Raw genomic sequence first — 27,646 nt, 5'->3', positions numbered from 1 at the left:
TGACTTTTAAAATGTTGATATCATTGAAAAAGCTCCAAATTATCTGCCTTTGGTGCAAAAATGCCATTTTTTGGCATTAAAATTGAAATATCTTTTTTAACTCATCAGTGACCTATATTTTTTATTGTTGTTTTCGAAAAAGCTGTAAATAAACTAGATAATTGTAAAATTTAAGCGATTTCTGTAATTTAGTTCTTTTTTTATTTTAATATTACCGATATTTCTTCATAATAAATCGAATTTTTAATGAATGTAAGGGAGCTACCATTTGATTTTTATGGGGGGGGGGGGGGGGAAAGATCAGTTCAACAGAAAAAAAGGACATTAACAAAAATGTATGCTTCTTTCGATGGCAGATTGTGAGTGTAAATGAACGGTGACCCCATTTTTTTATTTCATTTTTCTGTTAAGTATAAGATAAAGTTCATTTATAGACAAATATAGAGAAATCCTATATCAAATTGAAAGAAAAAAAATTGACATTCGAGCCCCCTTAAGATTGTCATTGCAGTACTGGTTCATTTAAAACTTTTAAAAAATCATGTTTATTCCACATCTCCTTTTATTCATTTAAAATGCATTGTTGATCAAAACTATAATTGTGTATAGTATACTGTTAAATTTAGGGTAAAGTTTCTTTGAAGAGAGTTGGTAATTTTCTGTCCAGTGAAGATTTAGATCCCAGCAGTATACAGCATGTCTTTGATACAGGTATTAACTATATATAGTAATAATTATAGATTATCGGTGATCATCTGAACGAGATTGATTTTCTCGCTTGAGCGGGGACAGCGAAAGCGAGAAACGCAATCGAGTTGAGATGAACAGTGATAATCTTTTTATCGCTATTTTACCTATGACGACGCTGTCAATTTCGTGTCAATTTCTTGTCAATTTCGTTAGTAACGCCACGTGCATGCTTAGTTACTGGCGATAATTTTTCCATCTCAGGTGAGTAGCATGATATGAAAATTATCACAAAAAAAGATCAAAGGAAAAATGCACAAAATAGCGATAATACCATATATTTCAAAAGATTTGTAACATTGTGTTTTATTGAACTCTCTTTGCAAAGGAAATGGGGATTTCAAATGGAAACCTCTGCATGCACTTCATGTTGTTTTACCTACCTTATGAAGTGGCTGTATATCATAGTGATACTGACTTACATTTATGTATTCATCCAATCTTTTTTGTCTGTTTGTCCATTCTTCTTTCCTTTAATTCTTTCTATTGGAGATAGTTCTCTAAATCTAAAGACTGGATTTCAATGAAACTTTCAAAATATGCTTTTGTGCTCACCTCCCATCTTATATTATGCTTGATTGATATTTGTTATGAATTTTAATGTAAACATGACTTTGGTCACATCTATGAAAAAGGGAGAGTAGGGTATCATTTGAGTTCTTTGGTTGCATAGTAGACCTAGATTTAACATGGGGTTTATCATTTATTTATGTTGGTAAAAGTCCAGTGTACTGCATTCTCAGCTTTTTAACATTTTCCTGGATTACTCATCAGAAATGTTCCAAGTCAAAAATTAAGTAAGCTGATGATGTACGTAACCAGTTTTATAATCAAAAGAACCATGTAAAGGAAGATCGATTTTGTTTGTTTAAATTCCAGTTGCATATATTTCATTCCTTTTCATGACAAATAGAAACAAAGGTCCAATATGCAATTAAATATTTAGCCATAGTGCATGGGAAAAAATTTTCTTTGCAAACATTTGAAAAAAAAAATAGAAACTAAAATGTGTGTTGTAAAGAAGACCATTTATTTTGTCTTCATTGCAGATTATGCCATTAAAATCCAGCGAGGTACATTTACTTGGGATAAAGAAAATCCACAGTCTACATTGAGAGAGTAAGTACAAGAAAGTAAGATAAACCTTTAAAACAGAATAAAAAGCATTGATCTTTTCATAGTTTGATGAATAAAGAATAAAGAAATGATACATAGTTTGATGAATAATGAATAAAGAAATGATACATTGTTTGATGAATAAAGAATAAAGATATGATACATAGTTTAATAAATAAAGAAATGATACATAGTTTAATGAATAAAGAAATGATACATAGTTTAATGAATAAAAAAATGATACATAGTTTAATGAATAAAGAAATGATACATAGTTTAATGAATAAAGAAATGATACATAGTTTGATGAATAAAGAAATGATACATAGTTTGATGAATAAAGAAATGATACATAGTTTGATGAATAAAGAAATGATACATAGTTTAATGAATAAAGAAATGATACATAGTTTAATGAATAAAGAAATGATACATAGTTTGATGAATAAAGAAATGATACATAGTTTGATGAATAAAGAAATGATACATAGTTTAATGAATAAAGAAACGATACATAGTCTAATAAATAAAGAAATGATACATAGTTTAATGAATAAAGAAATGATACATAGTTTAATGAATAAAGAAATGATACATAGTTTAATGAATAAAGAAATGATACATAGTTTAATGAATAAAGAAATGATACATAGTTTAATAAAACAAGAAATGATACATAGTTTAATGAAAAAAATGATACATAGTTTAATGAATAAAGAAATGATACATAGTTTGATGAATAAAGAAATGATACATAGGTTGATGAATAAAGAAATGATACATAGTTTAATGAATAAAGAAATGATACATAGTTTAATGAATAAAGAAATGATACATAGGTTGATGAATAAAGAAATGATACATAGTTTAATGATAAGAAATTATACATAGTTTAAAGAATAAAGAAATGATACATAGGTTGATGAATATATCTCTCAAATGCTTCATCAAATCATCATGTTAAGTGAAGTCTTTAAGACATTAAACATGCGGGTGTTAATTGAACACATGTCTATTCATCACAAAATTTCAATCCCATGATATTTTAGATAGGTTTCACTGTATTTGAATAGCACTCACTTTGTTGTAGTATAAACCTAACAATACCTGATGGACAGCTAGTAGCAGTTGTAGGCCATGTTGGGGCAGGGAAGTCTTCACTGTTTTCTGCAACACTGGGAGAGATGTTGAAAATTGATGGCAGTGTAGCACTTAAGGTAATGTATTTATCTTTTTACATTTTCCAATGCAAAGAGGTTTGATTTTATTTATAAAGATCAGAACTAGTTTGGATTACAGAAGTAATCTTAAGGAGGTACTTAGGTGAAATTATAAAATCAAAAATTTACCATTGCTTCTACAAGTCAAAAGGGTATTTGATAAGGAATAAAATAAGTTAAAAATATTGATAGGTTATGGAGCTCCTGTTCTAGATATTTGAGTTTTTAAAAAATGGCGAGAAAAGGCGGACTCAGACTATTTATTACCTTCAATATGTGTGCATTGGTATTGTTAAGGTCTAAATCGAAAGGAAAGAAATATAATATCTGACTTTTTGTTTTAATATTTCTTTGCAGGGTTCAGTGGCATATGTACCACAGGAAGCATGGATACAGAATGCCACACTGATGGACAACATATTATTTGGAAAAACCTTTATGCAGAAAAAGTATAAAAGAGTGTTAGAGGCATGTGCTATGACCTCTGACCTTGACCTTTTACCAGGCAGAGATCTTACAGAAATAGGAGAAAAGGTAATACATGTATAAGTTAAACATGACTTTTCAGCACAGTAAATGTTATGGTGATACATGACCAGGTTAAGCTTCAGCTGTACTTGATTCCATTAATTGTAGATCTGATGGAAATATGTATAAAGAATAAGTGTACTTTGGTTTTCCTGTTTGAATGGTTTTACACTAGTAATGTTTGGGCCCTTTATAGCTTGTTGTTCGATGTGAGCCAAGGCTCCATGTTGAAGGCCGTACATTGACCTATAATGGTTTACTTTTTTATGCCCCACCTACGATAGTAGAGGGGCATTATGTTTTCTGGTCTGTCTGTCCGTTTGTCCGTCTGTCTGTCCCGCTCCAGGTTAAAATTTTTGGTCAAGGTAGTTTTTGATGAAGTTGAAGTCCAATCGACTTCAAACTTTGTACACATGTTCCCTATGATATGATCTTTCTAATTTTAATGCCAAATTAGAGTTTTTACCCCAATTTCACGGTCCACTGAACATGGAAAATGATAGTGCGAGTGGGGCATTCGTGTGCTGAGGACACATTCTTGTTATTTCGATGGAGAATTGTCTCATTGGCACTCACACCACATCTTCCTATACCTAACTATTCAAGATTAATTTTTAAAACAGATGATGTGTTTGAATGCAGAGTACAGGTACCGGTTAACCCTCTTACTGCTGGATGGACACATGTGTTCACATAGACTGTTACGAAGGGACACGTATGTCCACGGTTGAATTTATTCAAGCTTCTCATCATTGCTGTACCACTTTCAAATAAAAGCCTGAAGGTTAAACAGCTGTAATATATTTTTTCAATGGCTCCCAAATGTAACAGTCATAAAGGCATGACGTCATATATCAAATAACATCATTGTTGGGCATGTGACGTCATAAAAGTCAAACGGTTGTATTTTTCTGGCACGCTAAATGCAACCTTAAAAAACAAGTGGCAGCAAGAGGGTTAAAAGAAAGAAGAAAAGAAAAATAACAACCTTAAGTTACTTCAAATCTTGAAATCCAAACCTCACACACACAACCACAGATTTCAAACCCTTCACCATTTAGTGCCATATTTTTTAGCATATTTCTTGGATATTTTAGGGTATCAACCTTAGTGGAGGTCAGAAGCAGAGAGTTAGTTTAGCAAGAGCTGTGTATAGTAATTCTGATGTTTATCTGATGGATGATCCTCTTAGTGCTGTCGATGCTCATGTTGGCAAACATATCTTTGAAAAAGTCATTGGAAACAAAGGCCTGCTGAAAAATAAGGTATACCTTGTGTATCAATCATTTGTATTTATTTTAACATTCCTCACAACCATATCTGTCAATGGATCATAATCCTCTGCAAACAAAGTTTTATGGGTATATGGGTCTAAGGACACAGTTATCGTCCTTTGGTTTTCGTTGTCTACGAATATAGTCCCTAGTTTAAACAGTGTATAACTTGCATGTTTTATTTGATACACTTACCCAATTTATTTCTTAATATTAAATGCATGAAATATTAAGAAGGGGGATGTAACTACATGTTAAAAAAATTTGGGTGCTGAATCTTTATGTTAAGTAGTGATTTGGTCCAGTTCAAAAAGGTCAAATTTTATTACGTCTGAAGCTGTCAAACTGAATTTTACACCCCCTTATTAAATATTCGAAAGAAACCATCAGATATAAATTCAGGAATTCGATATACCAGATAAAAGATAACCCAAATCCATTGAAATCACTCGTAATATTTCCAATGACTCCAGATTACCTTCGTTATACAATTGAAGATAAATTGTAAGACAAACTAAATAATAATCATAATAAAAAACAACAAATAGTAAGTTTGAATTTTGGCAATTTTTTGTCATGGATTTATTAGGACAGTTCAACTATATATCAACCGGCCTATGAATTTGCATTCATCGACAATGTCTCATTAATGTCCAAGATAAAAACATAGAAGGGCAACCATCATATGTTTTCTCCAAATGGCAACTGGGCTACCAGACGCCAACTGTAATAAATTCAGCCATTCAGTAAATCAATACATTCAGATCATATTCTGTCCAATCCATGACGCTTCTTTAACGATATCTGAAAATATACAACAGAGAGCAGAAAATATTCTCAAGGGTGGGATAGGGTGGGTTTTGTGTTCCTTCAGTTGAAATCACGCAATGAACAAATCACGAAAAGCATGCAATTTTATACCAAATAAAAGCGGGAGAACCGCTTACGAAATTATGTAGGTAAATAAAAGACGCTCAAGTCCTTCAAAATTAAAGAAAAGATAACTCTAGTTTAGCAGACGATAATCTTAATTTATTAAATTGATTTAATGCTTTATGATTAAATCTTATTATTAAATATTCGAAAGAAACCATCAGATATAAATTCAGGAATTCGATATACCAGATAAAAGATAACCCAAATCCATTGAAATCACTCGTAATATTTCCAATGACTCCAGATTACCTTCGTTATACAATTGAAGATAAATTGTAAGACAAACTAAATAATAATCATAATAAAAAACAACAAATAGTAAGTTTGAATTTTGGCAATTTTTTGTCATGGATTTATTAGGACAGTTCAACTATATATCAACCGGCCTATGAATTTGCATTCATCGACAATGTCTCATTAATGTCCAAGATAAAAACATAGAAGGGCAACCATCATATGTTTTCTCCAAATGGCAACTGGGCTACCAGACGCCAACTGTAATAAATTCAGCCAAATGCTAGCAAACTTGTTTGAAAGCATCGCCCAACAAAATTTATCAATCCATGACAAAAAATTAACTTTAACACACAAAACAAATTAAAAATTTAGGTTTTGAACAAACATATTAATTGAACGGAGTTTAAAAACTAAACATTAGTTCATCGAAGTATATCAACTATACTAGACATTAGTTCAACGAAGTATATCAACTATACTATACAACAGTTCAACGAAGTATATCAACTATACTATACAACAGTTCAACGAAGTATATTAACTATACTATACAACAGTTCAACGAAGTATATCAACTATACTATACAACAGTTCAACGAAGTATATCAACTATACTATACAACAGTTCAACGAAGTATATCAACTATACTATACACCAGTTCAACAAAGAATATCAACTTTACTATACAACAGATCAACGAAGTAATCAACTTTACTATACAACAGATCAACGAAGTAATCAACTTTACTATACAACAGATCAACAAAGTAATCAACTATACTATAAAACAGCCCAATGAAGAATATCAACTAAACTATACAACAGATCAACGAAGTAATCAACTTTACTATACAACAGATCCACGAAGTAATCAACTTTACTATACAACAGAACAACGAAGTAATCAACTTTACTATACATCAGATCACCGAAGTAATCAACTTTACTAAACAACAGATCGACGAAGTAATCAACTTTACTAAACAACAGATCGACGAAGTAATCAACTTTACTATACAACAGATCAACAAAGTATATCAACTATACTATACAATAGTTCAATGAAGAATATCAACTAAACTATACAACAGATCAACAAAGTTATCAACTTTATTATACAACAGATCAACGAAGTTATCAACTTTATTATACAACAGATCAACGAAGTAATCAACTTTACTATACAACAGATCAACGAAGTAATCAACTTTACTACACAACAAAACAACGAAGTAACCAACCATACTATACCACAGATCAACGAAGTAAAAAACTTTACTATACAAAAGATCAACGAAGTTATCAACTTTACTTAACAAAAGATCAACGAAGTAATCAACTTCACTTTACAACAGTACAAATATAAACAACGTGCACAACAAAAATAAGATTTTTAAACTTTGTTTTTACAACTAACAACAAAACAGTTGTATATTCAACAGAGCTGTTAAACTTGATGCATGCGTTTAACAAATGAAATAAATTATTCAACTGACATACAACTTCATGTGTCCATGCACGATGGCTTGCAACTTTAAATAGGTTAAAATTCATTTGGATATAAAATTATGTTTGGATCTTAATAAAGAACTCTAATGCTGACTGAATAGCATTACTAAAAATGTCACTGCCAATATATGACAGATTCGCCATGATCAGCGAAAAGAGTTGGGTGGATATCATCAAAATCAGTATGTTTAATAGCCTTGCCCCAGACTTTGTGTAGGTAAGATCTAACCCCCTTTGTTTAAAACAATCTGAAACTGAAATCTTGTCAATGATTTCCCATTTATTTGGCAAAAATGAGGACCATCATATCCAGGTCTTATTTGCAAAAAGGCTTCCAAACTTTGTAGAGGACAAATCTCATTTGATTCATTTTTATTTATTTTTTACAACTAAAGTAGTGGATCTCCATTTTTGATCAGTTTTGAAAAAAAAAAAATATCGTAATAAACAGCTAATTAAGATGGTCAATATAAACATCCCGCCTATGTAAAACATGCTCTTGCATAACATTCGTTGTAATGGCAAATTCACTCACACGTAAAAATGCAGCAAGCTAAGTTTAATGCTGTTTGAAACAATATTGTTTCATAAGAAGAGCACACGTGCCTCAAAGCCACATTTAATCTAATCAATATCAATAGTCAAAGGTGCCCGAAGATCTTAAGAATGTAAAGTCTATCACAACCACCCAAAAGTTTCTGAATGATAAAAGATTTAGTTAAATCTTCATTCCCTTGAATTTTCAATTTGTAACTTACTCCAGATATATATGATCTAATTGTAACGATGAATAATGATTTAGTGACAAAAAAAAAAAACAATGTAACCAATAATTTGTCTGTTACTTGGTGGCCAACTAAGGGGAATAGAATATTCCATCCTGAACATATTGAACGAATGCAATGCATTTTTATAAACATTTCTGGTACTTTGAGAAATTGAATAATTCAACAATTTTGAAGCTTGTATAACAAAAGATCTAAGAACTCATGTTGAATAGTTTGTGGCGTCCGGTCGGCATTGCGCATTACTTCTCTGAACTTCTTCATCTGTCCACGAGATAAAGCATCAGCAATAAAATTGTTTTTGAAAAAATATGCAACGCTTTAAATTAAAAATTAAATGATAATGTCCACAAAACTATTTTACTTAACAAACAAAAAATAACCCTGTCATTTTTTGAAGATTTTGATTTTAAAATTGTAACAACAGCCATATTATCACAATGAAAAATTATATTCTTATTCGTAAACCTTTCTTTCCATAAAAAGATGGCCAAAGCAATAGGTATAATTTCCAATTAAGTAATGTCACTTAATAAAACTTTGTCCCAATTATGGCCATTGTAAAATTGCCCATGGTCCATTTAAATAAGCTGCACAAACCAGTGAATGACCACCTGCACTGTCAGTATACAAATGTAAATCAGCATTTGAAACCCAATTCAAATCTTTGATATATGTTTAGCCATTAAATTCTTTATAAACATATTGCCACCTATGCAAATCATCTCGTATTCCTTTGGTCAATCTTATAAAATGATGAGATATTTTAACATTTTTAAAAGAGCCATATAGATGCCTCATAAATGCCCTTCTGGAGGGAAGAGCCCTTGCACAAAAAGCCAATGAACCTGTTAAAGACGCACTTCTTTCAGAGTAACTTTTCTTTTGCTATAGGAACACCCAAGTTTGAGCAAACTTTTGAAAATGCAGTCATAAGACAGAGACAGTCATCTTTATGAGCTTCTCCAACAAATATAAAATCGTCAAGATAATGTTTCAAATTTCAGAATGCGTTTTATTTTTAACTGACCAATGCAAAAGGTTGACAAATTTTCAAATGTAGCACAACTAATAGAACATCCCATGGGCATTATTTTTTGGATATAGTAAAGACCATTTAGTTTCAGATGCCTAGTAAATCAAAATCACCAGGATAACATTTAAGTAAAGGAAATGCCGATTTAATATTCAGTTTTGCCATTAAAGCCGAATTCTCCATTTGTTTTACAATTTTGACTGCATTGACAAATGATGAATAAGTGACGTTGATAAACTGAGTATCAATAAAATCATTGATACTTTCATCTGAAAGTAAGACAAATAAGTTATCAATCTAAGTCCACCAGTTTTCTTAGGAACTAAACCAATAGGAGAGCACCGAAGATTTGAAATAGGTTAATGTTTGAATGGGCCTGCCAATCGACCTAATGATGTCTCATTATTCCACTTCTTTTGAGCTTCAAAAGGGTTTTTCAAAAAAGACAACAAATTTCTATATTCACAATTCACATGAACGTGTAGACCTAATGAATTTTAAAATCATATTTAAATCCATTCAAAAGTTCAAAAGCGCTTTGCTTATCATGATATAGTTCCAGAAGCTTAGAGAGTTCATTTACATTAACCGGAGATGTTCATAGGGCTCAAATATTAAACTGGTCTGGATGTAGTTCTGAAAAGTTATAAATTATCTTTGCTTAAAACCTCCTTTTTGGTTTTGTCTATTAGCAGAGTTGTTAACAAAACGTGAAATGTTATTTCTCTTAAACCTAGATGGACCAGTATTACATTCATAGTCCATAAAGCAACGACAGCTTAAAGCAGGATGATAAAACCCACATTTGAGACATGCATGCCTGTATTGGCAACTGCGTTTATTGGAAAAACCTTTAAAATTAAAATCACAGCATTTATATCCAACATTAGCCTGCTGTTGTTTTTGAGTATTGTTAGTTAAAATACGCAACAACAAAAAAATTAAATAAAAATCTATGGATGACCATTTTTTAGTATGATCCCTTGATACAACTCAAACGAAATTATTGGTCATAAGAATACCATTTTTCGACAGGATGACCAGCCGCTGCACCGCTTATGATTGACATATATGAGAAAAGTTCACTTGCTTTTCCCGGATACTTTTCAATAAGGACCTGGAAATAAGCAATACAACCATCAGTCCAATCCTCAACATAATTAACAGTATGGTTTTTCTTAACTTTGTTTTGTATAACCAGCATACCGTCATTAATTCCAATGGTGTTTTCATTTTGTTTGACTGTTGAAATTGTTTTGATGCATAAGGGACAAATCAATATATTCAATGCCAAATTTTTTCCTTCAGTTTTTGAGTTATCAATATAACAACCTCATTAAAACCAGGCAACATAGAGGTTCATCAAAAACTTCAATAACCTCACCTAAGGCAGCTAATTCAGGTTCAATCTCTTGAATTCTACATCTGGTTGCAAGGCAACTAGTTGAGGTTCATCAACCCTCCGTCGTCTTACTACAGGGGCATCTTCATCAACATCAACTTTGGGACGCCTTTTCTCATTCCTAAATGGTGGTTGAAGTTGTTCCCTGGGAGCCATTCTAAGACGAATCTCTAACCGTGTCCTGCCGACAACGCCTGCCTCTACCTCTTGGCATTGTTATAAACTATTATAGTTATTAAAACAGATTAGCTACATACATCAAGTCTTGAAATCCCATTCATCTTTCAAAATATAAATTCAACTTCTTATTCTATCATTCAAGTTAGATAAATAAAATACCACATATAACCCACTACGTTGTCTTAAATAAAATTAATATACATTTGAATGCATTAAACAACTGAAGTTGGTAACAAAGCACAATTAAAACAAGTGCAATGTTCCTTCAAACCAAATATAACGTCGATATAAACGATAAGTTAAATTACCAAGCTTATTTAATTATCCGCAAATCAAAAAACTTATAAAAGATGTACGTGTAACAAATTAAACATTAGCGGGCATGTAAATGTTAAAACGGCTTACACTACAAACATGTAATTACCTGTTTAAAGAATATCGCTCATACATTACAATCAAAACAAATATATCACCTGTATTAAAGCATTTTAAATTTAATGCTATTCAATGATTAATATATGTGTGCACAAATGTAACTATTAAATAATAGTCTAAACAGTATAAATGCTATCCAAGTAAGCGATACATTGAATTAAGAATCAAACTTTTTGCAAGAACAACTTTCAAATAAAATAGAATTATTCTTTATAAATTACAGAAATAAAATCATTCGGAAAATTCAACTGCAACAACTATATCTATTTATCACTAAAACATATGAACTTATCTTATGTCTGAATCAGCCTATCCCTTTTGTGTTCCTTCAGTTGAAATCACGCAATGAACAAATCACGAAAAGCATGCAATTTTATACCAAATAAAAGCGGGAGAACCGCTTACGAAATTATGTAGGTAAATAAAAGACGCTCAAGTCCTTCAAAATTAAAGAAAAGATAACTCTAGTTTAGCAGACGATAATCTTAATTTATTAAATTGATTTAATGCTTTATGATTAAATCTTATTAACACAGAATTGTCAATATTTTCAGTTAGAGCTGGTAGAAGTTTCTATAATTATTTTGATATAATTTGTCTCACTGGTAGTACACTACACTGTAAAAATCTTTTTGCGAAAGAGCAGGTGCGATTTTTATTCGCCCGTCTTTAAGACGGGACGTATAATGGTATACCATTGTCCGTACGTCTGTCCGTCTGTCCATCCGTCTGTCTGTCAGTCTGTCGTCCACACTTCGGACAATAACTCAAAAACACTTACACCAATTTCCATGAAACTTAAGTGAATTGTTTATATCTATTGACATAAGCTCCCTTTCGTTTTTTTTTTAATTTCAGATTTTAAGTTTTGGATTTATGGGGCTTTATTCATAAAAAAGGGGGATTTTCAACACTTTGGACAATAACTCAAAAAGTCTTTCACCAATGTCCATGAAACTTTGGTGAATTGTTTATATCTATTGATGTAAGCTCTCTTTCAATTTTTATAAATTTCAGATTTTAAGTTTGGGATTTATGGGGCTTTATTCATAAAAAAAGGGGGATTTTTAACACTTCGGACAATAACTCAAAAAGGCTCATCAATGTTTATGAAACTTTAGTTAATTATTTATATCTATTGATGTAAGCTTCCTTTCAATTTTTATAAATTTCAGATTTTACATTTCCGTGTTATGAATTTTTATGCTTAAAAAAGGGGGGATTTTCCAATTTTCGGAAAATAACTAACACTTTCACAAAACTTTATGCAACTTTGATAAATTGTTTATATCTATTGACCTGAATAGTGCCAATTTTTGTGTGCATTTTATTGGGGGGTGGGGTATGTGACAGGGCTCACACTATTTCTAGTTGATCATATAAATTCATTTAAAGCATAAAAGACAAGTTAAAAGAGCAACGAGCGTATCATGTGCTAAAGCGCAGCCCTTTATTTTAAATTTAATTTATTGTCTAAAAGAAATGCACTACGAAATAACTGTGTTCTCGGGCAATATAGAAATCACACTGTCTGTCCATGTTACTTGTAAGTACAAGTTTTCCTATACTGATGAACAGATTTTGATGAAACTTTTAACAGTTGTACACCACTACCTGAGGATATTCATTAAGAAGTATAATCCCTTTTCCATATGTTACAGGGGAGATAATCAAATCTGCAAGTAAGTTTATGGTAGTTATTACTATTGTTCAAACTATGAGCTGTTATCTCATCATATTTTTCATTCCATTAATAGAAAGTGAAATGGCAAATATTACAGCCATATTCAGGGAAACGTATTACTGCTTTATCAACCTACCCGACTTTGAATTAGATCAGCACAGTGTCAGATTATAATGTGCTAGGGCACAAAATAAAGGTTTTAATAATTCCAGGACACACTATTTTAACTTTGAGCTGATTAAAGACAATAATATGTCCGTCCCCCATGATATTTTTGTATTACTTGAAAATGGAAGAATTTATTAATCTGGAATAAATATACATTATTTTTTTATAGACACGTTTACTTGTGACACATGGTATCCATTGGTTACCAATGGTAGACCATATAATTGTAATGACAAATGGTAGAATAACTGAAGTTGGAACCTATGAAGATTTAATCAACCATGATGGCCCGTTTGCTCACTTTTTGAAACAGTATTTTATAGAAGAAAATGATGAGCCTATTGATGACCCAGAAAGTAAGTGTTGAGAAAAACCGTTTACTCCATTTTGTTTGTCTTTTGTGATGGCTAATTTCACTTTGACACAATTATCAGAATTTAAATCATGGAAATAAAAGGCAGAGATAGCTGTAGTGTAGGATAATTGTTAAGTATAAAGAAGAAATTGGAAGATGTATATCAGAATGGACAATAGCAGAATGGAATTTATCCTGAGGAAAAATTATTGTAAATAACTTTTGATTAGCAGACCTATTGCAAGATAGTTTTGAACAGGTTTCAGATTGGAAATTGAACCAATGGTTGTCTGAAATTGGAAATCTTTCAAATCATTATGGGTGTCTGATACTGAATATCTAAACCAAGGATTTACAACTGGAAATATTGCTTGATGTTATTAGAGACTGGTTATAATTACGGAGGGTGTCAGAGATTGAAAGTCTTCCCAAATGGTATATTAGACGGAAAACCTTACTCATTGATATTGAAGTCTTATTTAGAGAAGGGTGTCCAATGGACCGGAAATGTTGTCATACTGTTTTAAAGTCAAGTGAAAAAATTCCAAGGTTGTAAGTGATGTGAATATAACCCAGTTGTTGCTTATACAAAGAGTCCTTCATACCTATCCAGACCTAAGAAAATGTTTATATTCAAGTAGAAAGTGACATTATATACATTGCTACAGTATATAGTAGCAAACATTTTATTTACTGTCACCTGATATTTTTAACATTTTATTACCTCTTTTTTTTTACAGTTCAGCAAATTAGAAATATGATATTAGAACAAGTTGAATCAGTGACCTCAGATGGTTTGACCTCTGATGAACCAGCACTAAGTCTGATAAGAAAACAGTAAGAATTTGAATATGTTGAAATGATTCTGAGGTTTTTAAGTTGTATTCCATTTATACAGTTCTTATTTAATGAACTAAAACATTAGAAAAGTAGATAGAGGATAAAAGTAATTAGGATAAGGCAGAAACAGAATTTATAAAGGTGTTGATTTTGCACCTACAATTTGCTTCATTGATATTCATGTATACTAAAATTCTTTTAACAATTAAATGAACTTAAAATTTCACATGCATATTTACGTAACAATGAATTAAGCATTCAATTGTTTTAGGAACAAAGAAATAAAGAAGAAAGAGTATATAGCAGAAACCCCAGCCTTGTTACTACAGACCAGATTGACACATGATGAGCAGGTTGAGACGGGTGGGGTAAGTTACTACAGACCAGATTGACACATGATGAGCAGGCTGAGACTGGTGGGGTAAGTTACTACAGACCAGATTGACACATGATGAGCAGGCTGAGACTGGTGTGGTAAGTTACTACGGACCAGATTGACACATGATGAGCAGGCTGAGACTGGTGGGGTAAGTTACGACAGACAAGATTGACACATGATGAGCAGGCTGAGACGGGTGGGGTAAGTTACTACAGACAAGATTGACACATGATGAGCAGGCTGAGACTGGTGGGGTAAGTTTCTACAGACAAGATTGACACATGATGAGCTGGCTGAGACGGGTGGGGTTAGTTACTAAAGACCAGATTGACACATGATGAGCAGGTTGAGACGGGTGGGGTAAGTTACTACAGACAAGATTGACACATGATGAGCAGGCTGAGACTGGTGGGGTAAGTTTCTACAGACAAGATTGACACATGATGAGCTGGCTGAGACGGGTGGGGTAAGTTACTACAGACCAGATTGACACATGATGAGCAGGTTGAGACGGGTGGGGTAAGTTACTACAGACAAGATTGACACATGATGAGCAGGCTGAGACTGGTGGGGTAAGTTACTACAGACAAGATTGACACATGATGAGCAGGCTGAGACTGGTGGGGTAAGTTACTACAGACAAGATTGACACATGATGAGCAGGCTGAGACTGGTGGGGTAAGTTACTACAGACCAGATTGACACATGATGAGCAGGCTGAGACTGGTGGGGTAAGTTACTACAGACAAGATTGACACATGATGAGCAGGCTGAGACTGGTGGGGTAAGTTACTACAGACCAGATTGACACATGATGAGCAGGCTGAGACTGGTGGGGTAAGTTACTACAGACAAGATTGACACATGATGAGCAGGCTGAGATGGGTGGGGTAAGTTACTACAGACAAGATTGACACATGATGAGCAGGCTGAGACGGGTGGGGTAAGTTACTACAGACAAGATTGACACATGATGAGCAGGCTGAGACGGGTGGGGTAAGTTACTACAGACAAGATTGACACATGATGAGCAGGCTGAGGCTGGTGGGGTAAGTTACTACAGACAAGATTGACACATGATGAGCAGGCTGAGACTGGTGGGGTTAGTTACTACAGACAAGATTGACACATGATGAGCAGGCTGAGACTGGTGGGGTAAGTTACTACAGACAAGATTGACACATGATGAGCAGGCTGAGACGGGTGGGGTAAGTTACTACAGACAAGATTGACACATGATGAGCAGGCTGAGATGGGTGGGGTAAGTTACTAGACCAGATTGACACATGATGAGCAGGCTGACACTGGTGGGGTAAGTTACTACAGACAAGATTGACACATGATGAGCAGGCTGAGACGGGTGGGGTAAGTTACTACAGACAAGATTGACACATGATGAGCAAGCTGAGATGGGTGGGGTAAGTTACTACAGACCAGATTGATACATGATGAGCAGGCTGAGACTGGTGGGGTAAGTTACTACAGACAAGATTGACACATGATGATCAGGCTGAGACGGGTGGGGTAAGTTACTACAGACAAGATTGACACATGATGAGCAGGCTGAGGCTGGTTGGGTAAGATACTACAGACCAGATTGACACATGATGAGCAGGCTGAGACTGGTTGGGTAAGTTACTACAGACAAGATTGACACATGATGAGCAGGCTGAGACTGGTTGGGTAAGTTACTACAGACCAGATTGACACATGATGAACAGGCTGAGACGGGTGGGGTAAGTTACTACAGACCAGATTGACACATGATGAGCAGGCTGAGACGGGTGGGGTAAGTTACTACAGACAAGATTGACACATGATGAGCAGGCTGAGACGGGTGGGGTAAGTTACTACAGACAAGATTGACACATGATGAGCAGGCTGAGACGGGTGGGGTAAGTTACTACAGACAAGATTGACACATGATGAGCAGGCTGAGGCTGGTAGGATAAGTTACTACAGACAAGATTGACACATGATGAGCAGGCTGAGACGGGTTGGGTAAGTTACTACAGACCAGATTGACACATGATGAGCAGGCTGAGACGGGTGGGGTAAGTTACTACAGACCAGATTGACACATGATGAGCAGGCTGAGACGGGTGGGGTAAGTTACTACAGACAAGATTGACACATGATGAGCAGGCTGAGACGGGTGGGGTAAGTTACTACAGACAAGAATGACACATGATGAGTAGACTGAGACGGGTGGGGTAAGTTACTACAGACCAGATTGACACATGATGAGCAGGCTGAGACGGGTGGAATAAGTTACTACAGACAAGATTGACACATAATGAGCAGGCTGAGAAGGGTGGGGTAAGTTACTACAGACCAGATTGACACATGATGAGCAGGCTGAGACAGGTGGGGTAAGTTACTACAGACCAGATTGACACATGATGAGCAGGCTGAGATGGTTGGGGTAAGTTACTACAGACCAGATTGACACATGATGAGCAGGCTGAGACGGGTGGGGTAAGTTACTACAGACAAGATTGACACATGATAAGCAGGCTGAGGCTGGTTGGATAAGTTACTACAGACAAGATTGACACATGATGAGCAGGCTGAGACGGGTTGGGTAAGTTACTACAGACAAGATTGACACATGATGAGCAGGCTGAGACGGGTGGGGTAAGTTACTACAGACCAGTTGACACATGATGAGCAGGCTGAGACGGGTGGGGTAAGTTACTACAGACAAGATTGACACATGATGAGCAGGCTGAGACGGGTGGGGTAAGTTACTACAGACCAGATTGACACATGATGAGCAGGCTGAGACGGGTGGGGTAAGTTACTACAGACCAGATTGACACATGATGAGTAGACTGAGACGGGTGGGGTAAGTTACTACAGACCAGATTGACACATGATGAGCAGGCTGAGACGGGTGGGGTATTGTATTGGTGATTTTGAATCTGTTCAAAGTTTTGATTTTTCTACCCTGTATACCACATTGCCTCACATTCTCATTAAGAAAAAATTCACACACCTTATTAAATGGGCATTCAAAAAATCAGAATGTGAATATATATGTTCAAACTCTTTTAGGTCATTTTTTAGTAGCAATAAACAAAAAAACTATGTTAATTGGACATGCTTTGATACTATATATGCCCTTGAATTTTTACTAGATAACATTTTTGTTCGCTTTGGGGATTCCGTATATCGTCAGATTATCGGAATTCCAATGGGGACTAACTGTGCACCACTTATTGCGGACCTCTTTTTGTATTGTTACGAGTTACAATTTATGACAAAAATAAGCAAAGACCCATCAAAACAACATCTGATAAACAAATTTAATAATACTTTTAGATATTTGGATGATATTTTGGCTCTCAATAATGACGACTTCAGTATGTATATTAATGAAATTTATCCTGGTGAACTCACTTTAAATAAAGCTAATACTAACAATGACCACTGCCCTTTCCTCGATCTTGATATCTATATCACTAACGGAAAGCTGAATACTAAAATTTATGATAAAAGGGATGATTTTTCATTTCCTATCGTTAATTATCCGTTTTTAGATGGTGACGTTCCCTTGTCACCATCTTACGGTGTTTATATATCTCAACTTGTACGATTCGCTCGTGTATGTAACAATGTTTTAGATTTTAACGAGAGAAATTTATGTATTACTGAAAAATTATTACACCAGGGTTTTCGATATCACAAACTAGTCAAAACATTTACTAAATTTTATCATCGGTATAAAGACATCATTCGTAAATATAGCTCAACATGCAGACTTTTTATACGTTCAGGTATTTCACATCCAATTTTTTATGGAAATATTCTTTATAAAGCACAAAGGTGTCAGTATTCACCTCATAAACTTACAAAACCTTTGAATAGACTTATTAAGAAGGGATATAATTACGATACTGTTGTCAAGTCATTAAAGATTGCATATTTTGGCGTTAATATTGAGTCACTGATAAGGTCTTTGCGTCGGAACTAAACACATTTATTCTAAAAACAGTTGTTGGCATGACACGGGTTATGTTCTTCTCATATATGTTATGATGGTATGATACTAAACCCCTTACGGGAAGGATTGTGCCTGATGTTCATATGATGAAATCATAATCTTTCAGTCAGTTTAATTGAAGTCTGGAGCTGGCATGTCAGTTAACTGCTAGTAGTCTGTTGTTATTTATGTATTATTGTCATTTTGTTTATTTTCTTTGGTTACATCTTCTGAACTCAGACTCGGACTTCTCTTGAACTGAATTTTAATGTGCGTATTGTTATGCTTTTACTTTTCTACACTGGTTAGAGGTATAGGGGGAGGGTTGAGATCTCACAAACATGTTTAACCCCGCCGCATTTTTGCGCCTGTCCCAAGTCAGGAGCCTCTGGCCTTTGTTAGTCTTGTATTATTTAAATTTTAGTTTCTTGTGTACAATTTGGAAATTAGATTGGCGTTCATTATCACTGAACTAGTATATATTTGTTTAGGGGCCAGCTGAAGGACGCCTCCGGGTGCGGGAATTTCTCGCTACATTGAAGACCTGTTGGTGACCTTCTGCTGTTGTGTTTTTTTTATTTTGGTCGGGTTGTTGTCTCTTTGACACATTCCCCATTTCCATTCTCAATTTTAAGTTACTACAGACAAGATTGACACATGATGAGTAGACTGAGACGGGTGGGGTAAGTTACTACAGACCAGATTGACACATGATGAGCAGGCTGAGACGGGTGGGGTAAGTTACTACAGACCAGATTGACACATGATGAGCAGGCTGAGACGGGTGGGGTGAGTTACTACAGACAAGATTGACACATGATGAGCAGGCTGAGACGGGTTGGGTAAGTTACTACAGACCAGATTGACACATGATGAGTAGACTGAGACGGGTGGGGTAAGTTACTACAGACAAGATTGACACATGATGAGCAGGCTGAGACGGGTGGGGTAAGTTACTACAGACAAGATTGACACATGATGAGCAGGCTGAGACGGGTTGGGTAAGTTACTACAGACAAGATTGACACATGATGAGCAGGCTGAGGCTGGTTGGATAAGTTACTACAGACAAGATTGACACATGATGAGCAGGCTGAGACGGGTGGGGTAAGTTACTACAGACAAGATTGACACATGATGAGCAGGCTGAGACGGGTGGGGTAAGTTACTACAGACAAGATTGACACATGATGAGCAGGCTGAGACGGGTTGGGTAAGTTACTACAGACAAGATTGACACATGATGAGTAGACTGAGACGGGTGGGGTAAGTTACTACCGACCAGATTGACACATGATGAGCAGGCTGAGACGGGTGGGGTAAGATCATATGGGTCTTAATACAACCATGTTTATCAGACAAATCTGAATCTGAATGTCTATGAATGAAAAGATAGTTTTGATTTCGGTCTCTAACAGTACAGAAATAAATTTTGTCATTTTATTTGGATGAATTTTCTTTAAACAACAATTTGCAGTTTTAATTTAATTTGGTTAAATCCTTGTTATCTTAGTTTAGTAATTCGAACATTGTTGGATTTTGTGGAATCTGTATATTATGACTCTTGAATTCATGTTGATTCCAAATAACTCTAATTTTGTGAAAATCTGTAAAGTTCAATAGTTTGTGTCAATTTTGTTTTATTTTTAACCGGATTTTTGTGACAAAAATGTCGGTTATTGCTTTGGGGATGTACGGCAGGGCGGTAAGTCAGTCGGTCGGTTGGGCGGGCAGCAATCAAATGTTGTCCGTGCATTAACTCATGAACCGTTCAACCAAAGCTTTTAAAATTTTAATATGTTGTTACTGACAACTAAATGAAGGTCAAGTTCATTAATGGCGGTTTTGACTTTTACCGTTCAGGAGTAATGGTTCTTGAAAGATTGAAAAATGGAGTTTCCAGTCGTGTCCGTGCATTTCCACATGAACTGTTCTACCAAAGCTTCCCAAATTTTGATATGTTGTAACTGATGACAAAATGGAGGTCAAGTTCAATAATGATGATTTTGACTTTTACAGTTCAGGAGTTATGGTTCTTGAAAGATTAAAAAAATAGTGTTTCCAGTCATGTCCGTGCATTTTCTCATGAACCATTCAACCAAAACTTTAGAAACTTTTATATGTTGTTACTGGTGACAAAGTAGAGGTCAAGTTCAATTATGACGATTTTGACTTTAGGAGTTATGGTTCTTGAAAGATCGTAAAATGGCGTTTCCATTCATGTTGTTGCATTTACTCATGAACCATTCAATCTAAGCTTTTCAAATTTTAATATGTTGATACTGATGACAAAATGGAAGTCAAATTTGATATTGATGATTTTCACTTTCACCATTAATCAGTAATGGTTCTTGTGATATTGCCAGGACACAAATAAATGTTAATAAATCCGGTTTGCTGTCGTTGTGACAGCCTCATTTTTAGAAATCTACCTAAAATAACCCCAATTTTGGTACATTCTAAACATATGAGTTTGTCATTTTTTTCAGGTGAAATGGCCAGTGTATAAAGCCTACACCAAAGCATTAGGGATGGGAGCGTCCATTATAGTGATGTTTGTGTTTTCTATGTACCATGCTGCCAGTGTATACGCTAACTTCTGGTTGACTTTCTGGAGTAATGATCAGTATCTGACCAATCAAAACAACTCTGGTACTGAAAAGTTCATAGACCAAACTAACTACTATCTACTGGGATATGGGGTACTTGGTATTATTCAAGGTAAGTCAAAAGATTTTACTAAAGGTCAAAAGGTATGCAAAACATACAGCAATTTGTGGTTATACTTATAGATTATCGTTGATTATCTCAACGAGATTGATTTTCTCGCTTGAGCTGGTACAGCGAAAGTGAGAAAACCAATCGAGTTGAGATGACCAATGATAATCTGTTTATCGCTATTTTACTAATGACGACGTTGTCAATTTCAATGTCAATTTCGTTAGCAACACCACATGGCCTCCTTAATTTTTAGCGATAATTTTTCCATATCAAGCGAGAAGCATGATATGAAAATTATCACAAAAAAAGATCAAAGGAAAAATGAACAAGATAGCAAAATAGAGTTTATTGGTTTTCTCTGCACAGCATTTCCTACAATTCCATATCATGGCCTTTTAATATCAAAGGTTTTTTTAAATGACCTTAAAAATTTTAACATGATACTACATGTAAACTTATTATATAATGCTTGAGCTGAGGTTTAACCAAAATAATAAGTCATGTTACAATTAGCTTTTAAATGCCGAATTGAATTATTGTGTCAAGCAGGAAAACCTTACTAATACTGTTCATTAAGACAATTATATATACATTCCTTAACCCTTTCACGTTCCGCCAAATTGGACGTAAACTTATGGAAAGACACTATCAAAGTTCAATCGCATATAGCATTCGCACTGAGGCTTACATAAAGGTCGTTTTAGGTCCATTTGAGAGATAAATGATAAAATATTTCAAAAAATATAATATATCAGAAATTTTGTCTTTTGAAGTCACGTGTTATCTGTCCAAAAGTCACGTGACTTGCGAAAAAAAAGTAAAAAAATACAAAAGTCTTCCGAAAAAGGTCGTGTGGAGACTTTTATAAGGGCTAATAGGATAAAGTTTAAGTGTCAAAGCAATGTCCTAAGTCTGATAGACACAGGAAAGTTACCATTATGGTATAGTTGGAGGAAATACGTGCTATATGCCCCCCAAACGTGGATGCCCGCAACATGCAAAATAACGGTTTTCAGCCGTTTTTTCGTCAAAATCTTATACTTGACACAAATCTTAGCTTAAATTATGTTTTTTCCAAGCAGCACATAGAATTTTGACTTTGAAAGAAAAGATTCAATGAATTACCAATAATTACTTTGGTGTTTTGGGCCTATGAGGTTTTAGTTTTTAGGGGGGGGGAGGTGCAATTAGGACACACATTCTTTAAAAACATACAAACATTGTTTTTAAGTTGACTTTTGTATGTATTCATGACCCTCTTTTTGAAATTGAAAGTAAAGTTAAGTTTAGTTTCATTTAATATAGGAAATTATTTTTTCACCTCCGGCTTTGAGGTTCGAACATGCAATCTTCCTGCTATGGGCTAGTGCAGCTTCCCACTGGACCAAGGGAGTTCCAGTTTAATATATCGAAATTTTAATACTTAACTCTTTCATAAATCAACGAAGTGAAAGTAATCAAATAATCAGCCTGTTTACTGTTTTCGTTTAGAAATTAAGTCTCGATATAACATAGAATTGTTGTAAAACCCATTATTTTGAGCAAATATAGGATGATATCATACTTTAGTCTGCCATTTTTATTCTAGATGTTTACCGGTTTCTTTATTTGAACAAAAGTGTTTTCGACATTTCCATAACCAGGCACATCAGAAACAATGTTCTGTTACATCTATTTCAACTTCGAAAAAAAAAAATTCATGACTTTTTGTCTTTTCTGTCTTTTTTTCAATTAATTTGAAAAGAAATGACCACAAATTGAGAGTGCATTTCAAGTAAATGATTGCGTTGGTACACTTTCAATCACTTTTTTCACTTAAGTACAAGTTTTAATCATACTTTGAATAGTTTCCCTCAAAAATACACGGCGAAGTTTATAAAAAAAAGTCATATTGCCCCTAAAATCAACAGTTTATTTTCCCATACTCGACGGAAATATTAAGTTCAAATAAAAAAAAAAACACGGTTTTTACAGGAGAAAACATTGTCCGTTAGGGGCGATTTGATACCAAACCGTACTCGGAAGAAGTTTTAGGCACCACTAATCACACAGCTGTGATATAGGGGATTGATTTGAGCCATCAACCACTTCTGTACGTCAACAAATGTCAAAGATTCAATACTTTGCGCAAGTTAGTTACCCAAAAATATAGCCCATCGGTACCAGAGTACCAGAGTACCGATGGGAACAGGAAGGGGTTAAGTGAAATATTTGCTAATCTTCATAATATGAATGTTATTTAATCTTAATTGGTGTGTCACTCAGTATATCTCTATATATAGGTAATGATGGAATGGGTTTCCTAAAGTAAAGTGATGATCATTTCTATTTTTTTCCTTATTTTATTGTAGCTGCCTTTGTTTTGATATATGCCACATTAGTGTCAGTGAAAATGGTTCAAGCAGCTGGGAAAATCCATCAACACATGTTAGACAAGATAATGAGAGCTCCAATGGAATTCTTCGATACAACACCATTCGGACGTATTATTAACCGATTTTCAAGTGATGTTGAAATGATGGATACAGCACTGCCATTGACCTTCCGTATCACCTTGAACTCACTTTATCTAGCAGTAACCACGGTTATAGTCATCTGTATTAATACACCAATAATACTAAGCACAGTTGTACCTCTTATGATCTGTTATGGAGTTATCATGGTTAGTATATGAAGTGAATTAGTTGTCTTTTAAGTTTAGCTTATGCCACATAACATGTATTTGTTGAAATGAAAATTATAGATAGCAATCATTTTTATACGCCCGTCTAAGACGGAATGTTTTATGGTATACCGTTGTTTGTCCACAATTCAGACAATTACTAAAAAACAATTCAACCAACTTTTATGAAACGTTGTGAAATTTCAAATTTTTCGTTTCCATGTTATGAAGTTTTATCCTTAAAAAAAGGGGGATTTACCAGTTTTCAGACAATAACTCAAAAATACTTCAATCAACTTTAATGAAACATTGGTGAATTGTTTATATCTGTTGACTTAAGCTACCTTTCAATTTTTATAAATTTCAGATGTACCGCTTTACAGTTATGAATTTTTTTAATTAAAAAAGTGGGATTTTTCCAGTTTTTGCAACAGGCGTATCATGCATTTATAGCGCAGCTCTTTATTATGTATGAAATAATGAATACTAATAATCCAAAATATGATGCTGAAAGAATCTTTTTTTATACATTTTTTGGGGACCAAAATTTAGAAAGGGGACATTTTTCCATTGACTGAAAAGTTGTGTACCATTGCTAGTGTCCTTAATTAGCTCACCTGGCCTAAAAGGCCATGTGAGCTTTTCTCATCACTTGGCGTCCGTCGTCGTCTGTCGTCGTTAACAATTTTTCAAACATCTTCTCCTCTGAAACTACTGAATGGATTTGAATGAAACTTAGCATGATTGTTCCTTAGAGTATCCTGCACAAAGTGTGTGCTTCGTTTTTTGATCCATCAAAAAACATGGCCGCCGTTACTTAAAATAGAACATAGGGGTCAAATGCAGTTTTTGCTTATATCTCAAAAACGAAAGCATTTAGAGCAAATCTGACATGGGGGAAAAGATGTTCATTAGGTCAAGATCTTTCAGCCCTGAAATTTTCAGATGAATCAAACAAACCATTGTTGGGTTGCTGCCACTTAATTGGTAATTTTAAGGAAATTTTTGCAGTTTTTGGTCATTATCTTGAATATTATTATAGATAAAGATAAACTGTAAACAGCAAAAATGATCAGCAAAGTAAGATCTACAAATAAGTTAATATGACCAAAATTGTCAATTGACCCCTTAAGCGGTTATTGTCCTTTAATGACAATTTTTCACAATTTGTTCATCATATTTGCTAACTTTAAAAAATCTTCTCCTCTGAAACTACTGAATGGATTTGGATGAAACTTAGCATGATTGTTCCTTAGAGTATCCTGCACAAAGTGTGTGCTTCTAATTTTGATCCGTCAAAAAACATGGCCGCCGTTACTTAAAATAGAACATAGGGGTCAAATGCAGTTTTTGGCTTATATCTCAAAAACGAAAGCATTTAGAGCAAATCTGACATGGGGTAAAGATGTTCATTAGGTCAATATCTATCAGCCCTGAAATTTTCAGATGAATTAAACAACCCATTGTTGGGTTGCTGCCACTTAATTGGTAATTTTAAGGAAATTTTGCAGTTTTTGGTCATTATCTTGAATATTATTATAGATACAGATAAACTGTTAATAGCAAAAATGTTAAGCAAAGTAAGATCTACAAATAAGTCAATTTGACCCAAATTGTCAATTGACCTCTTAAGGAGTTATTGCCCTTTAAAAACTTTTTTCACAATTTGTTCATCATGTTGACTTACTTTAAAAAATCTTCTCCTTTGAAACTGCTGCATCAATTTCAGCCAAACTTAGGCTAAATGAGTTTCAGAGTTTCAGAGTATCTAGTATAAATTTTATATTTCATTTCCTTGTATGTCAAGAAACATAGCTCCTGGCTAAAATAGAACATAGGAGAAAATGATTTTTTTTTTTGCTTTTGAAGAAAATAGGACGATTCAAAGAACATTTAAATAAATTGAAAAGCCAAAATAATCATTGATGAGAGATTAAACAAAAAAAATTCAGGTGAGCGATTCAGGCTCTTGAGAGCCTCTTGTTTATTATTGTCATCTGTCTGGTATTTTTCTGTTAAAAACTTATTTATTTGTAGAGATTTTACCTGCCTACCTCCCGTCAGTTAAAGAGATTAGAATCTATACACAGATCACCAGTTTTCAACCACTTTAGTGAGACCATAGCTGGCGCTATTGTTATCAGGGCATACAAAGCTTCAGAGAGATTTATGTGTGAAGCTCTAAAGAGGCTGGATAAAAATATGGTTTATTATTATGCCTTCTTCAATTCTGCAAGGTAATTTTGATGATAATAGTTGTTGTAAACGTTAAATTCCGAGCGTTCATAATTTATAAGTAAACACCATATTTGTAGAAAATATCAGTCCTGATGATTTATTTCACATTACATGTATGACATGTATTATACAGACTTTACATAAAATACAAAATACACGGCAAACACTCCAACAAAACAAACATTCAGCCATCTTGTCCATCCGGCAACACAAATCTCCCTCTCTCACGTCACTATCACACAACGTCAAAAATACGGGAAACAACGTTAGCACTGTTTTGCGACATTACGGACATGAAGACAAACTCACAATCACAACACTACTCCCTCTTTTCAAGAATATTTCGTCCTCGAAATAAAAGTTAATCAAGACGAATTGCGTTTTCTTGTTTTCCAGTTCATCTCGGGTAACATTGACGATCCACAGATGCATACATCACGTGCATAACTGTTCTCATAGACGTTACTATTTCTGAATTGGGTCAACACATTTCCGCGTATGAGTTCTTTATGTGTGAAGTTCTTTCCGTATACTGGTCTCGATAATCCAGTATCGGTTGAAACTCTAGGTTTGTCATAATTGTTATCATCATTGTTTTTAGAAGTATCAAACTGTACGTCACTTTGCTCAAAGTGTGTCCATTTTCGAACGCTAACTACTTCTACCTCACCAAGGGTCTTTTGTTCAACGTTCGGACTTCCAAACTTAAAAACTTTTGCAACTGCAGCCTCAGTTGCCTCAACAATTTCATTAAGTTCCTCATATTTCAATTCTACCTTTCTAACGCTAACAACTTCTGTTCCACCGGTAACAATTGTCTGCTTTTCAACGCACGGAAGCTCCAAGATAGCTATCTCTCCGTCCAAAACTTTCGCAACTTCAACCTCAGTTGCCTCAATAACGTCACAAAGTTCCTCATGTTTCAATTCATATGATTCACCGACGTAATAAACATACTGTTCACTCGGATAAACAAAATTATTAGGTACATTTAATTTACCAACAGTATAATTGTCTTTTTCAAATTTCTGGTTACTAGAATATAAACTAATGTCATTTTGCATATCAATGTCAGTATTTTCAGAAACTTTATTCCTCCGAACATCATTCTCTGTGAAAATCATATTACGCTTATTACCTATTTCAAAATGTTTCTCAAAGTTACTGTCTTCAGTGCAACGCGATTTTTCTACGGACTTTAAAGATCG

The 27,646-nt window shown here is 34.3% G+C and overlaps 1 protein-coding gene across 2 annotated transcripts in view; it reads left to right on the top strand.

The window, feature by feature from the left end:
- The window catches only part of LOC134708355 (multidrug resistance-associated protein 1-like), a 48,746-nt gene that overhangs the window by 12,965 nt on the left and 8,135 nt on the right, over positions 1-27,646 (top strand). The window contains exons 10-21 of one of the 2 annotated variants that reach the window (XM_063568823.1): positions 627-711; positions 1,797-1,866; positions 2,954-3,080; positions 3,441-3,617; positions 4,709-4,876; positions 13,428-13,614; positions 14,354-14,450; positions 14,725-14,806; positions 19,592-19,606; positions 21,307-21,538; positions 23,890-24,200; positions 26,238-26,437. In XM_063568823.1, the coding sequence (XP_063424893.1) occupies positions 627-711; positions 1,797-1,866; positions 2,954-3,080; positions 3,441-3,617; positions 4,709-4,876; positions 13,428-13,614; positions 14,354-14,450; positions 14,725-14,806; positions 19,592-19,606; positions 21,307-21,538; positions 23,890-24,200; positions 26,238-26,437 (1,751 nt within the window). Of the gene's footprint in view, positions 1-626; positions 712-1,796; positions 1,867-2,953; positions 3,081-3,440; positions 3,618-4,708; positions 4,877-13,427; positions 13,615-14,353; positions 14,451-14,724; positions 14,807-14,965; positions 14,981-19,591; positions 19,607-21,306; positions 21,539-23,889; positions 24,201-26,237; positions 26,438-27,646 lie in introns of both variants that reach the window. The other variant, XM_063568824.1, reaches the window with a different exon arrangement.

This window comes from Mytilus trossulus, chromosome 2, assembly GCF_036588685.1.
Source record: "Mytilus trossulus isolate FHL-02 chromosome 2, PNRI_Mtr1.1.1.hap1, whole genome shotgun sequence".
Classification (NCBI taxonomy): domain Eukaryota; kingdom Metazoa; phylum Mollusca; class Bivalvia; order Mytilida; family Mytilidae; genus Mytilus; species Mytilus trossulus.
Note: the sequence above shows the minus strand (reverse complement) of the source record. Positions and strands in the feature narration are given on the sequence as shown.